Consider the following 15,495-nt stretch of genomic DNA (forward strand, 5'->3'; position numbering starts at 1 on the left):
AGGCAGCCGTGTGCTTCCGTGGCACCAGCCGCTCCCAGGGAGTGTCCCCACCCGCCCGGACAGCTTGCCAGGCCCTGCCGGTCATTTGCCCAGGTGCCTAGTGTAGACAGATGTCAGTGCCAGTGTCTAGCCCTCCCATTTATTTCCCTGAGGAGGAGGTGGGCTCAGAGAGGGGACGTGGTTGCCCCAGGTCACACAGCACAGTGGGCTTGCGGGGACCAGCCCGAAGGTTTCCTGCCTCAGAGGCCAGGACTTTGCAGTGGTTACAGGGCTTCTGGGGCCAGGGACCCCCACTCACCCGGCTTCCCTCGGACAGGGAACAGCCCCTGTCTCCTGGGGTGGGAGGTGGGGGTGACACACCGGGTACTGGACTGAGGGGACACAGGACAGGCTAAAGGGGCAGGTGGTAGCCTCACCATGGGATGGAGGGGACACAGGAGGCCGCCCGTGGGAGCTGGTGGGCAGACTCAGAGCCGCGCTGTTGGTGAGAAGCGCAGGGACAGCGACCACAGTGGTGCTCAAACCCTGAATGGTGTCTCAGTGGCCCACCCACACGTGTACATGCAGGGACGGGTCTGGAAGGTTCCTTCAGGATGGCGATGTGGGGGTGCCATCCAGTCCAGTAACAGCGAGGGAAGGCGGGGCTCTGGCGGCACCTACCCACTCCTCCAAAAGGCAGACTGGAGAGGGTCAAGTGCATGAAGCCGTCGTTCCCGCAGAAGCTCCCGCTGCTGGTCTCGGCCAGCACTCGCTTGACCACCTGCAAGGGAGGCAGCAGTGAGGCCCCGTGGCCGGGCAGCAGCAGGCTACCAGGAAGAGTCAGGCCACCGCGTGAGTCGCAGGGGGTGTGGTCGCGTGGCAGCCGACACCGAGCCCCCAACTCGGGACATGTCTCCTGAGTGCCAGCTCAAGCGCCGCCTCTGCCGGGGACCCAGACTTAGAGCCGAGAGGGAGGCAGCCGTCGTCTGGGGACGCAGAGAGTTCAAGGTGAAACGCCAGGTAGTCAGGGAGGCGTCCCAGAGGAGGGATGAGATGCACCTGCGGCATCTCAGGGGGAAAGGGCCCCCCCCAGGCAGAGTGAGGGGCAGGTGCAGAGACCCAGGGACCGGCCCATGCTGTGCAGCACAGGGAGGACATTGACGTGGGGCGACACAGCCAGACTGGTATTTTAAAAACATTACCTTGGCCCTTGCGTGACTAAAAGGAAGACTTTCTTTAACCTATAGGTATATTTGAAGGACGGGAGGGAAAGAAGATTAGTGAACGCTAAATAGTCGGTGCCGAAAACTTGGCCATATTTGGTTACAACACATGATCCTCAGCTAGCGGATCCTCTAGATGGTGGGTAGAGCGACCCCCCACCCCCACCCCATCAGGGGCTCAGAAATCACCCGGAGGCCAGCACCGACCACGACAAGATGGGGCAGAAGTGTCATGGTGCTTCTCGGGGAATAAGGGCAAGTCACGGGGGCGGCCGAGCCTCACGGGTGTGACTCTCTCCCTGGCAGTGCGGGGCATCCAGAAAAGCTTGAAAGTCACTATGCCAGATGGCCCCTCTCCGGAAAACCCGGGTTGCGTTTTCTCAAGTGAATCTTTTTACTTTATTTTAGTTTTTATCTTATTTATTGAGTGAGAGCACACATGAGCGAACCAGGGGCAGAGAGAGAGAATCCCACGAGGTGCAGAGAGGGAGAGAGTTTGGAGCCCAGAGCAGGGCTTGAGCTTACCCGACAGCGGGGCTCGAACTCATGAACCCGTGAGATCATGACCTGAGCTGAAGTTGGATGCTTAAGCGACTGAGCCACCCAGGTACCCCCCCTAAAGTTAATCCTATCCAGATAAAGCAAAGCTCCTTCAAGGAATGGCTGATTCTAGGGCTGGGCAGGGGGAGTACAGGTGAGCCAAAGCATCTTATAGACCCTGAGAGGAAGGAAATGGTCCGAAGACAGAGTGTGGGAAGATCTGAGGGACAGAGCAGCTCCCACTGCCCGAAGCAGGACGACGTGAGCAAGGAAACAAATCAGGTGTCGCCTGTAACGCAGAGGATAGAGCAGAGGCCCGCGAGTCCGTGCTGGTACAAAGTGATTCCAGAGCCAGAGCTTTCTTACATATTCCGGGTGATCTGTGTACAGTTTCGCCTCCATCAAGTGGAGCTTAATCACACCCCTCCCATGGAAGGTGGGCTGGACTTTTCTCTAGGTGGAGACCCTGGGCGGACAGGACCTTGGCCAAGCGGTGAAGGTCAACCTCACCAGTGATGTGTGGCTCCCTGATAGGGTGTCAGAGGCCAGCCCTTGCCTCCGTGGCGATTGTTTCGTGATCAACACCATAGACCCCAGAAAGTGGGGACATTGTTCCGGAGGCTTGTCCGCACCTCCCCACAGGCCAGAGGAGCCATGACAATTAAACGCAACGTGGGACCCTAGTGTGGATCTTGGGGCTGGAAGGAAAACTGGTAAAACCCGTATCAAATACGAAGTATAGTTAACGGTAATGCACCAGCCTCAGTTTCTTAGTTTGGACCAACATAGGCACCCTTAAATAAGGGCAACAGTTTGTGGGGTAGGGTAGGGGCTCCCTGGACCGGCTTTTATCTTCTGTAAATCTGAAATTATTTCAAAATAAGTTTGTTGAAAAAAAGCACTGTCCAACCTACAAGGGATCTGGTGGGGGCTGGGTGAGGGGGAAGGTGTGCCCTGAGCTGAGGACACCCGCCCTGTGCCCCGGAGGTTCTCCGGCTGCCCGCAGGGGGTGGGCAGGGCGGGGGTGGGGGCTCATTGTCCTGCCTGCATGTTCTGGTCCTTCACCCTCTCCTGGTCATCCCACCCCATGCCATGTGTGCCTTCAATGAGCCACGCACTGCAAGGGGACCCTTGTCCACCAGCCCAGATGATGAGGAAGACGGAGGTGGGGACTGATGGAGCAGAGAGACTGAACCAGGGGGAGACCCTGGGGGCTGCCCACTGAGGGCCAGGAGACGGTGGCTTACATGGGAGGAGAGGAGGCGCGGCTGCCCCAGGGAGAAAGGACAGTGACCACCAAGAGTGCCACCATCTCAGAACTCCCGTGACTGTCCTGGAGAAACAAGACCTCTTGCCCTCCCTCCAGGCCCCTTGGTCCACTCCAGGCCTGGAGCCACCTCCCCTCTGTGGTCACCACCCCACCATCCACCGCTGGCCTCTGCCACTACCTCTGTCCAGCGCCGCCCGAGCCCCCACCTGTTTGCTGTTGGAGAAGGCGTACAGGNAGAGCGAGGTGGGGGCGGAGAGCCACCCGTGGGCGCGGGGCACCTGCCAGCCCCGGCCCCACAGGTGCGCGGTGAGAGCCCCGCTGGGGTCTGGGGGAAGGACTCCGGGGTGGGGCATGCAGGGCTGACCCGATGACAGGCGGGGGTCCCCAGGGGACTCTGTGATCTCCACCCCTGTTTCACCCAGAGGGAAAGAGGCTGCAGGGGCGGGACCCGGCCTGACCACACACCGCGGGGGCCTGCCCGGCCCTGTTCACCTGGTCCAGGTATTGGGGCAGCATGTCGGCCAGGACCTTCTCGGTGCTTCTGCTGAACTCCGATGGCTTCAACACCACGCAGTTCCCTGCAGGCCAGGGCAGGGCAGGGGGAGCGCTGGGAGAGCTGCAGCCCCTCCCGCCTCGTCTCACTCTCCTTTCAGGTGAGGAATCTGGCTCAGAGAGGTGACTGACAGGCCCAAGGCCCTACAGCCCGTGGGGTGGGGGGGGACAGGTGGGAAGCAGGTTTTCTTGGCCACTTACTGCCAGCTCCCTGCTCACTGGCTCTGTGGGCACCGTGAGGCCCGAGGGCGGGGACCGCGGACAGCAGGAAGGTGGAAGCCACTCTCACCTGCGGCGAGGGCGCCCACCAGCGGCACCAGGGTCAGGTTCACGGGGTAGTTCCAGGGGGCGATGATGAGCACCAGGCCGAAGGGCTCCTTCCGGATGAACGCCGAGTCCAGCTGCGTGGCCTGGGCCCCGGGGGAGGGGGGGCAGGGGGGTGAGTGGTGAGGCGTGGAGCCCCCCAGCCGCTCAGTGCCACCCTCCACGTGGAGAGGCAGCCCGCCCGCCCTGACCCCCAGGCCGGCTCACCAGGTTCTTGGGCACTTTCTCATCCTTCATCCATGACCTCAGATTCCTGAGGGCCAAGTTGATCTCGCTCTGGCTGATGCTGATCTCAGACACCTCTGACTCGAAGGCTGACTGCAGGGAGAGGCAGGGGCGGGGCTCGGGCCGGGGGACCAGTGCCAGCAGGTGACCAGAGCCCTGTGGAGGGTGCAGCCTCCTCCAGGCAAGCCCTCCTCTTAGTTGCTCATTCATTCATTCACTCCACGTGCAGTGGACGCGTACAGTGCTGAGGTGGCCCTCCTGTGCCAGGAACAGAGCTGGGACTGAATGCGCACACGGCCTGATGACGCAGACAGCCGACATGCTAATGAGGACACTGACATGACGAGCGATGGAAGGTGAAACACGGTAAGAGGGAGAGAGACCTGGAGCATATGTGTGTGGGTGGTTATGGGGGGCACTGTGCACGAGCGTGCGTGTGCAAGTGCACATGTGTGTGTGCCTGTGTGTGCAAGTATGTGTGTTTGCTTTGGTTTATACCAGATAATCAGTGCTGGCCTCTGGGATGAGGTGACATTTGAATGGCAAAGATAGGGAGGAAGGGAGCCCGTAGATACCTGGAGGCAGATCTTCCAGGCAAAGGGCACAGCTTGTGCAAAGTCCCTGAGGCGGGTGCAGGCTTACTATGTTCCTGATAAACAGGGAACAGAGTGGGTGAGGTGATGGGGCCAGGCAACAGGGGTGAGCACTGTCAAGCAGAGCAGGGACAAGATCTAACTTAATTTTTGTTGTTGCTGTTTATTTTATTTTTGAGAGAGAGAGTGAGAGATACAGAGACAGAGCATGAGTGTGTGGGGGGTGGATGGGCAGAGAAAGGAAACTCAGAATCCAAAGCAGGCTCCAGGCTCCAAGCTGTCAGCACAGAGCCCGACACAGGGCTCGAACCCACCAACCATGAGACCATGACCTGAGCTGAAGTCAGATGCTTAACTGACTGAGCCACCCAGGCGCCCCACTCTAACTTAACTTGTAAACATACTGTTGGTGTGGCCCTGCTGTGGCCTGCTGTGTGGATATCAGTTTTCCTGGGGACACTGGGGACAGATGTCTCTGGGTAATTGTGGGCAGTTCCTACGGCCCAAGGGACAGGGCAGGAGTGAGAAAGAGGCAAAAATCAATAGGGAAATCATCCTGATTTCTGCCTGTGGGTATGTCTGCTCCACTCCCGCCGGGGAGAAGGGACCCAGCCGAGGGTTATAGGAGCCAGAGGGCTGTGGCCCGGGGACCAGAGCTGGGCTGTCCTGATACCTGAGCCTCGGCTGTTAGAGTGCACGCTCTCCCCCCCAGAACGGAGAGCAGCGGGCCTCAGGTGTGCCGGGACAGTGCGGAAGGTGAGCTGAAGCCTGTCCGGGGCAGGGCCAGGGCCAGAGCTGAGCCTTGAGGAGGGACCTTGGGAGAAAGAACCACACGCACCAGCACCTCTAGGAGCCGAGCCCGGTCAGGTGTGTCTTCTGCTAAGCCTGTGTCCAAAGTGCACGTGCTTGGGGCACCTGGGTGGCTCAATCGGTTAAGCGTCCAACTTTGGCTCAGGCCATGATCTTGCAGTCTGTGGGGTCGAGCCCCGCGTCGGGCTCTGTGCTGACAGCTCAGAGCCTGGAGCTGCTTCGGATTCTGTGTCTCCCTCTCTCTGTCCCTTCCCCATTCATTCTCTGTCTCTCTCAAAAAATAAAATAAAAAAGACATAAAAAAACAAAAACAAAAAACCAAGGGCACGTACCTGCCCGGCACGGTTGCCCTTGACCCGAGTGAGGTTTGGACCAGCTTATGGACAGTCTGGGCCCAGCTGAACCTTGGAAGAGGAGGCTGTTTTGATTCAGGGCTGTGTGCCCATAGGCAAGAACATGCTCTCTCTGAGCCTCCTCTGGGGGTGCCTGACTATCCCTACCGGGAAGGGCTGTTGGGGGTGAACTGAGAGAATTAGTTCAGGGAAGGCAGGGCAGATGCTGCCTTCCAGAAGGGTCAGGGACAGGATTGGATTTTCTGCGCCCCTGGAGCCTTGAGGAGTTGGAATGAGAGGCAGCAGGTAAAATCTGAGCCCAAGGGAGAAAAGGGACCAGACAGACAGCTCAGGTCTCGCAGAGGCGCCCAGGCCATGCCAGCAGGGTGGGGGGCAGTGGTGGCAGCTCTTAGGGGTGGGAGATGTGGGCCCCTCTGTCCTGGACCAGCCCCGGTGAGTGGGGCAGTCCCCACAGAAGGCCAAGCTGGGCCCCTCAGGCAAGGGAGCACAAAGGCGAGTTGGCCAGGCACCCTGGCCTCCTAAACGGGAAGACAGATGATTCCAGAAATGGCTGACAAGGAAGCCCGGGCCTCACCGGGCTACAGTCCCAGAGTGTTGTGGTTAATGGCAGGTTTGGGGACACTGAGAAAGGGAGCAGGCATCGCCAGTCCACACCCTCAACACAAGTCCTTGTGGCCACACTTTGCTGTCCCCAAAGGACGGGGGTGCCCTGATCCATGACCCCGGAGGCCGCGAGGCACTATTCTCCTTCATGTCTCTGTTCAAATGCCATCTCCTCAGGGACAACCGTCCCCGAGCCCGCATAGAAGACAGCACCCTGATTCCTGGTCTTCCCCCGCCCCCTTCACCGGGGAAGGTTCCTCCGTGGCGCTTGCAACCATCCAACATGCTGTCGAAGTATTTATTTATCGGCGTTCTGTGCCTTTCTCCAGAAGGCCAGCTCCGGGGGCAGAGGGACTTTGTTGTTCTCCCTGCTGCACCCCAGGGCCTAGAACGGCACACCTGGCACATAGTAGGTCCTCAGTGAATGGTTGTGGAGTGGATGAAGAAATGAGCGAATGGATGCCTGCGGAAGAGGCCGGCGAGGCACAGGGAAGGGGGTGGGTTCGATGGGCTTTCTTTTTCCCTTCCTGGGGGCCTGGAGGATGCCGCTGCCCCCTCCCATTCGTCCTGGCCTCCCCAGCCCTGCCCCCCTCTCCCCAACCCTGCCCCCTGCCCCCCACCTTNGGGACTCGCGTGTGACCCCAGGGCGCCAGGGCTGCCCCTGGGCACACACACCACACAGGGCACACTCACACGTACACACGTACACTCACACACACCAACAGACTCACAGCCCCTCCCTTTGGCCAGCGAGCAGGAGAGACCTGGACCTGGAAGTGGGTGCAGGACAGGGCGTGGGCTCGGGAACGGCCACCCGCAGCCCCTAAGGGGGGGTAGGCAGCCAGGGGCCCTCGCTCCTCCCTGCCACACGGAAGTTAGCCCCTGAGCCGCGCCTCCACCCCACCCTGGCGCCCCTCCTGGAGACCGGCCAGCCCTCATCCCCGCCAGGCCTGCATGGAGTAACCAGGAGGAGTTTGATAAGTAGAGGGACGGTCACCGTGGCCACCATGACCACTACTGTGGCCAGTCCGGACACAGAATACACGGTCCCCTCCTGCCCCTAGCCTGGGGGCGCTGCCTGGGGAGGCCAGGCTGGCTGGTGGTGGCTCAGGGGGCTGAGCGCCCTGGGCAGTGGCCGGTTCTGTGCCCTGTCCCCAGCCCCAGGGCTGGAAGAGCAGGGAACAGTGGGGGGCAAGGGCTGAGGGGCAGTGACGCCTCCATGAATGACAGCCGCATTCCCCTGGGCCCCCGCCTGTTTACTGGAGCTCATCAGAGGCACATGGTGACGCACTCACTTCTTGCCCTGGTGCCAAGGACCCGTGGGGACCCTTTCCTCCTGCCCTGACTCCCTTCCCTTCAGGTCTCAGCTTGGCTAATGCCTCCTCTGGGCAGCCTGCCCTGATTACTCCTTCACACAAAGAGCGGGTTTCATCCTCTCTCCTCCCACTGGCCCCTCTTGCCTGCCCACCTGAGATAGGTCTTGGCGCCCCAGTCCCCTCGTCTGTCGCAGGTATGAGAGCGCCCGCCAGCTGACATGGTGCTTTGCAAGGATAAGACCGTGCCGTCCAGTTCTGAGCCCAGGGCTGGACATCCGTGCACCCAAGGCTGCCAGCTATGGTTAAGGGGCTACGCCACGGCCCTCAGTTTTCTGGAATGCTCCATGGTCCTGAGAACTGAGCTTGCCCCAGCCCCTAGGGCGTTAGGCATGATGGTGGGGGGAGCCAGGCGGACCCCACAGGCCTCCAGCTCTGGTTGGGATTAACCGAGCCGTTGCCTGGGGCACAAGGCAGGCCCCATGGCCCCCAGAGAGGGTGACAGTGCAGCAGAAAGGGGACATTCTCAGAGTCCCTCTCGGCCTCAGCCTGGCCCCCAGGCCCCACCCTCTGTCTTGGAGGAAGAGGCGCTGGTCACTGCCGAGACCCGGGAGACCTGCCTGCCATCTGGGCATGTCCTCCGGCTCAGACGCACCCTGGCCTTGTGACCTCGGGCAGGTAACTCATCTCTCTGCCTCAGCTTCCTTGTCTGTAAAGTAGGGACGATAATGGCACTTACCAGCGTCCTGATGATTAAGTGGCATCATGCCACGTAGGCCCTGGCCCCCGGATGCAGGCCGCACGCTCGAGAAAGGTCAGCAGTGTTTATGGTTACTAAGTACCCATCACATGTTTCTTTCTCTCCACCCCCCCGCCACTCCTTCCTCTGCCTCCCTCACACCTTCAGACCCCTGCTGACGGGTGTCGAGGGCCAAGCGCAGCCACCCTACCTGCCTCCCCCCCACTTTGCCTTTTCATAACAGTGTCTGAAGAAGCCACAAAAATGTAAGGCACGTAACCAGAATGCCACAGGTCTGGGCAAGTGAGGGGCAGGGAGCTCTGGGGGGTGCAGGTCTGGATGGAACATTCCGGCAGCCTCTCTTGGCAACACTGAGGTCAGCTCACCTGATATTGTCCCCTGCGGGTCGGTCACTCTGGACTGAGGGGTGCCCGTTGGGGGATGGGAAGCTGGGCAAAGGAGGTGTGCAAAGGAGCCCCGACCACCTTCTGCCTGGGATCCGGGAGACCCTGGGCCTGTGACCTCACAAAGGAGACACAGATGAGGGAGTTCTTGTATCAGGCTGGACTGGGGTCCCTGAGCCCACTTCCACCCCCCAGCCCTCACCCCCGGGGTACATCTGATGCCATGGCGGCTCATAAGGATGCTGAATTGCATCTCCTATGCCTGTGTGACTCATCTGACCACCACGACAGGCTGCGGAGGGCACCGATCTTCTCCCCCACAAGGAGAGGGATACTTGGGCCCAGAGACAGCAAGGAGGTGGCCCAAGACCACCCAGCTTCTTTACACTGGAAACCAGGATCCAGAGGAATCCAGAGGAATGCAGGGCTGCCCACCGTCCACCCTTCATCCCCGACGTGGCTGGGTGGGGAGCAGGTCAGCCCGACTCCTGGGGAAAGGGGACCTCAGCAGCTGGCCTGAACTGCAGAAGCAGGGCCAGGCAGGTGGGGGGTGTGGCTGGGCTCTGGAGGGGCCGTCGAGGGTGAGCAGGTGGGCTGTTTGCACCTGTTCCCCTCCTCCTCGCTATTCCTGTCAGCCCCCACCCTGCTTCCCCTTCTGGCCTCCTCAGGCTCAGTGCTGAGGGCCTTGGGGCCAGGGGACCCCGCTTTCAACTGCCCACTGGGCCGCATCTCTTCCTGACCCGGTGCTTCTGGGGGGGGTGCTGGTGGGGGGGGGGTTGCTAAATCAGTTGGTGACGACATTAACCAGTTGATGGCTTGGAGGCCAGGGGAGGACACGCCACGACTCCTCAAGGCCGTGGGCCTGGGGCTCCTCTACCCAGCATAATAAGCAGGCCCTGACGGCAGCGTGCCAGCCGGGGTGCCCGGGGTGGTGCGGTGTGGGGGTTGTCATGGTGACCCTGAAGCCAGCTGAGGCTCAGAGAGGTCGCATGGAGTCAGGGAGGGGTGAATAAGGGGGCACACCTGGGTCTGCTGCCTCCGAGCATCCTTGGGAATCTACTGCCCTGCCCCCACCCCCTGCATCGTGGCCGGTCCTGCTGCTGAGCGAGCCTCGGTGCTGACCGAACTCTCCTCCCACCCCAGCCTCTGCCCACTCTGTCGGTCTTGCTGCCTCAGTTTCCCCAGCCGCCCCAGAGGCCTTCTAAGGGCATCCTTTTGGTACAATGTTTCAGGGCCCGATGCCCTGGGGCTAGATCCTGGCAGCCCTGGTTGATGGCTAGGAGTCCTGGGGTGGGTTGCCGGCTTCTCTGTGGCTCACCTTCCCCATCTGTGAAATGGGGACAGTGCTGTGGGGGGAATTCAGGCGTGCAGCGTCCCGCGCAGGGCCGAGCCCTGTGAGGCTGAGCCCGATCGTCATTCAGACTGTGAAGGACCCCTGTTCCAAGGGCCCTTCAGGAAGGAGGCGCTGGGGAGGAGCCCGAGGAGACCGTGGGCCAGGCTCGGTCAGGGATACGGAACTGGCCAAAGGTCCTGATGTTCCAGGGTCTTCAATCTGATCTCCCCCAGTCGCCTGAACTGGATTTTCATGGGTTGTCCAGACGCTTTGGCAGAGTCCCCTCCTGATCGTGGGGACCGAGGGAACTGGGGAGCAACCCTTGGCCTGTGGACTGAGTCAACCCCAGCCCCACCCTACAGAGACTGGGCCGCCTGGTCCCCTGATGCTGGCCATGTCCCCCCGGGGATCGGTCCCTCCTCTAGACAGGGTGGGTCTGGTCCGCCTAGTCCCCTCTTCCTGGACTCTGGCAGACACCAGGCACTGCTGTGTTGCCAGGTGGATGCTTGGCCCCTGCCACCCCCTCCCTCTTCGCACCCCCCCACCGGGACGGGAGCGCCTTTCCTCCTGGGGCTCCTTCCAGAGCTGGACCCTTGGACCCCTACGACATGTGCAGTAACACCAGTGAAAGGGAGACTGTGGCCCGGCTCCCACAGAATGAGGCTGCCTGCTGGCCACCAGCCTCAGGAACCCCAGCACCTCCCTTCGGTCCCTCCCTCTCCCCCTCGTCCCTCCTTCCCCTTTCTCCCCAGGCAGGCAGGAAGACAAAGCCAGCCTGTGTCATGTGGCCCTGAGTGGCCAGCCTGCCCCGGCAGCCAAACTCGGAGCCGAGCAAGCCCCCCGGCCAGGTCCCTGGCCCCGGCTGCTGGCCGCTCCGGCCCCACCTCCCTGGGACATCGTACCTGCGGCCCTGCAAGCTGCCCTTCCTCCTGGCCGTCCCTGCTCTTTCCCGCTGCCCTGTCGTTTATGAGTCAGGAGTCGTTATGAAATGTCCAAGGCTGGGCCAGCCCCTGGGGCGGGGCTGCCCTGGCCTCCTGCCTGACCTTGGCTCTGGGCCGGCTGGAAACCGCAGCCAGAGATTTCACCACCTCTTCCGTCAGGAGCCTCCGGATTCTCTCCTGGACCACAGAGAAGGAGCCTGGGCCCAGGAAGGCCAGCGTGAGGCCAGGGCCACACAGCCGTGCTGTAGGCAGCTCTGAGCCGACGGGTCCAGCCCAAGGTCTGGCGAGCAGGGACCCAGGCCCAGGAGGAGGAGGTGGGGTGGGGTCCGGCAGTCTGGGATCGCAGGGAAAGCCCTGCCCCCACACCCCCCCCCGACCCCTGTGAACCTCAGCTTTTCCACATGCAAAATGAAGAGATCAGAGCCAAAGATGGCTGGAGCCCAAAACGGCGATCTCAGGGCCCACGCCCGCTGACCCGTCCGTTCCCTGGCTCTGCCCGCATCGTGTCCATCACCACCGCCATGCAACACAGAGCATGCAGCCTGACAGTTTACAGTGAGAAAACAGAGGCCCTGAGAGGGGACAGGACTTGCCCACAGGGCTGGGACCCACACTGGAGCAGAGGGGCCGTGTCGTGCCCAGATGTCCCCTACCACCTCCTTAGGGAAGAGCGCCCCCCTCTGCCCTCGAGGACAGCTGTCATGATGGGTCGCCATGGTGGTTCTTGGGACCCTGGTCCCCTGGTGCCTGAGCTGTGCCAAGGGGGCCTGCCCTCCCGCCCCGGGCACACCTGTCAGAGCCGGCACGGAGGGGGATGGTCCCCGAGCGGCTGTTGGTGTCAGACAGCCAGGTGATTAGGTTACAGGTGCGGGGGCAGGAGCATCTTTTGTGCCACGGCCCCGTGCCTGCCGCCGCCCCTCTGCCTTGGTGACTTGGGGCCTCTGGGCCGACCCGGCACCTGGGAGGTATTCCTCACCGCCCCGGCCCTCCCCGCTGCCCCTGCCTACCTGGGGGGCAGAAGAGGTCTCCCGGCCCACGCCTGCTCCGGTCCCTGGAGGCTTCAGCCAGCTGGGACGGGGGCGAGGGGCCGCAGAGCCCCCGTTCTCTGCGTGGGATGGAGCCCCCAGCCGCTGCCTGTCACGTGGCTCAGCATGTGACAGCCCTGCCCTGCTGTCTGGAGCTGAGCCAGGCAAAGGCAGAGGCAGAGCTGACACCAGGCGGGGCTGGGCTGGGGCTGAGCCTGACAGCCCTGAGTCAGGAACCGGGCCCAGAGAGGGGCAGCCACTGGCCTAAGGCTACACAGCAAATCAGGGACCAACATGGGGAGGTACTGGCGGGTGAGATGGGTGTTGTAGGATCCCGAAGGCCCCCTCCCTGGCCGCGGATCGCCTTGCAGGGGCTACCCGTGAACTTTTCATGAGTTCAGGAACAGCCTGGGTCATCTCCACAGAGGCCTGACTTCCTGGCACAGGGGGCCTAACCTGGCCTGGGAGCCTGAACTGGCGCTGCCCCTCAGGGAGGAACCTCGAGGTTCTGGGGAGGTACCAGCTCTCTCCCCTCTCTGGGTTGGATGCCTCTACTGGTCCTCGAAGTTCAGGGGCTCAGTGGGGTCTGGAGGTTATGTCCCTGTTGTGGAAACCTCGAGATGAATGGGGAGAGGTCTGCGTGGGGTGCCACTGAGGGACGCGCTCAGGGCCAGCTCCGGTGGGTGACAGACAGGCTCTGCCGAGGACCCAGGTCAGTCAGGTGGGGTGGGTGTTGGGGGAGCACAGAGGCTGGAAGAGGGGACACAGAGGCCCTCACTCCCCCACATTTACCTCAGCCCTTCCTTTTGGCAACTCCTCTGCCAAAGGTTTTGGTTTGGAGGCTCGGATGAAATGACCTTCATCATTGTCACTTCTGGCCTCCTTCTCCAGGGTAGAGAGGTGGGGGGGGGGCTGGCCACGGGGGGGGAGGGCAGCAGGCAGACTCATTAATTCTCTCACTCATTCATTCTCTCCCTCCCTCCCTCAGACACCTGGTATACAGTAGGTGCTCAATAGGCACAGATGCCCTTCTGCCCCTTTCTCACTCACCTGAGGCAGCGGCCACCCTGTTTTTGTCCCTGAGGCCCTGCCCTCCCTTTCTTGTCTCTGCTTTAGAGGCGAGACCACCCTGGCTCCCCCCGCCCCCCACCAGCCTCCCCTCAGAGACCAGCGGGACCCATTCCAGGGGCGGAGTTAGAAGCCACTGGTGCTAACTTGTTGCCAAGAGCCGACACGCACTCTGCAAACCTAGACCAAGCAAGCACCTGCAGCATGCTAAGCCCTGCGCCGGGTGCTCAACACAAAGTCTCATGTAAGTCTCAGACATTGGTCCTGGCTTTGCGGGAGAGACAACGGGCTCAGAGAGGTACAGTGACCAGCGCAGGCCCACACAGCAAAAGTGACTGAGGGGGACTCCAGCCCAGCCTGGCCTGTCTCCCTGGCCCACAGCGTTTCCAGAGTGGCCCCCAGTCCTTGCTTAGGAGCTGATGGGAGTCGCCCTCGCTCCTGGGAGCCTCATCTCTCGGCTGAAAGCAGCAGCCACCGTTCCTTGGACATCCGCTCCGCCCGGTCCTGGGCAGGGTCCTTGGCATATCTCAGCTTGGGGACATCTGTGGTGATTGCCACGCCCAATTTTTAGTTTAAAAAATGATAGGGTCGACTCAATGCCAGTGCCAGGGAAGTGGTGTTAGGTGAGTGAGTTGCGGGCCGGACGTGACCCTCTCTGGGACCCAATGCAGAGGACATACAGTTACTGCCCAACAGTATCTCAGGAGAGGTTTCAGGGTGTCCGGATCGAGAGCAATATTTCTCTCTCCTGTTTGCTTTTCCATAAGGAACAGCTATTCTATCGTAATGAGAAGAAACAAGAAGACTTATTATAGAGAGAATAATTTGAAAATGGGGGGGATATGGCTGCTCATTCTGGGGACCTGACAGTGAGTGAGTGAGGCCTCTATGGGGGAGGGAGGGAGGGCTGGCCTGCTCAGTTCTCTGTCCTGTAGGCCACCCTGGCCCCGCCCCCATGCCAGTCTAGCAGGCTTGAGGGTGGGAGGGAGGAAGCGATGTCATCAGCCCCCAGAGGGCCAAGGTCACCCAGGGAAAGCCGGCCCACTCTCTGGGTGCTGGGATCCTGGCAGAGCCAAGCCGCTGCCCCCGAGCCTCCCTGGGGAGAAATACCCTGGCCTCTCTCCCTCTCCCCGCCCTGATCTCCTGCTCGCACCTCCCACTGGCCGAAACTCATCAGGGAGCCTCTTGCTCAAGTGTTTGAGAGCTCTTGTCTCCAGGACCAGTTTGCCAGTCACATCCAAACCCACGCCCGGACCGAGCCAGGGACGACTTTCCTGCTAGTTTCTGAGCATCAGCAGACTTCAAGGAGCCCTGGGGCCCAAAGTGCCTGCTTCTCACATTCTTCTGGTGTCACCCCGTAGGAATGCTAACAAGACAAAATTACTCATTTCTCAGCTTGGGGTATTTATATGTGTATTCGTTGTGTCTTTTTAATGAATTGATTTTTTGGGTCATTTAAATGTAAATATATTCCCTTTTTGCTCTTAAGGTTAGAATAGTATCATTCTAATATTACTGGGACTCCTGGGTGCCATAATCTCAGGTTTTGAACCAAGCTACTAGGAACCCCCCCCAAATATTCTGAAATGAATCAATTTTAATAAAGCAGTGGTTTTTAAATTTGTTTAAACATTAAAATTCTTTTTAATGTTTATTTTTGAGAGAGAGACAGAGTGTGAGCAGGTGCCGGGAGCCGCACCGGCCTCTCTGGATGGCAATCACAGCAAGGAAGTGACAATGTTTGCAGCTCCGGCCGTGAGAAATGAAAACTGGTATCTCCTTCTGCTACTATTGGCTCATGTTGGATATAAGCCTACTGGTATTGACCAGGCCTCACGATATTCCATATCAGACCCATATTCTGAATACAGATACCTCATAAGGAAAAGCATATTCCTGCCTTTACAAAAGAGATTTTAGATGAAAGCTCTGTGGGTGATTGTCAAAAGGCTCTTCCTATGGGCCTTGCAGATCCGAGACTTACGGGGTTAAGAACACAAGAATTACAACTGAGCCTGGCCCTGAAACCAAGGGCCTATTTTGGGGTTAAGAGCAAAACATAGTTACCACATATATCTTTGCTAATTGGTGAAACATAACAGTCCCTTCCTGATGAATTCAGAAACATTCATCCTCTTGAGAGCCAGACAAAATACTCCTAGCTTATCTATATAGAATTTGACCTATATGTTATCCTATT

General features: G+C 60.2%; 1 protein-coding gene across 1 annotated transcript in view; it reads right to left on the reverse strand.

The window, feature by feature from the left end:
* LOC144233580 (aldehyde dehydrogenase family 3 member B1-like) overlaps positions 1–4,822 on the reverse strand; it is a gene marked incomplete at its 5' end in the record, with an annotated part of 6,504 nt that extends 1,682 nt beyond the window's left edge. The window contains 6 exons of the mRNA XM_077766567.1: positions 661–760; positions 3,219–3,330; positions 3,431–3,590; positions 3,854–3,974; positions 4,096–4,217; positions 4,699–4,822. Coding sequence (XP_077622693.1) covers positions 661–760; positions 3,219–3,330; positions 3,431–3,590; positions 3,854–3,974; positions 4,096–4,217; positions 4,699–4,822 — 739 coding nt within the window. The remainder of the gene's footprint in view (positions 1–660; positions 761–3,218; positions 3,331–3,430; positions 3,591–3,853; positions 3,975–4,095; positions 4,218–4,698) is intronic.
* Positions 4,823–15,495: the final 10,673 nt, after the last annotated feature.

Source organism: Crocuta crocuta, unplaced genomic scaffold (genome assembly GCF_008692635.1).
Source record: "Crocuta crocuta isolate KB4526 unplaced genomic scaffold, BGI_CrCroc_1.0 scaffold636, whole genome shotgun sequence".
Lineage (NCBI taxonomy): Eukaryota > Metazoa > Chordata > Mammalia > Carnivora > Hyaenidae > Crocuta > Crocuta crocuta.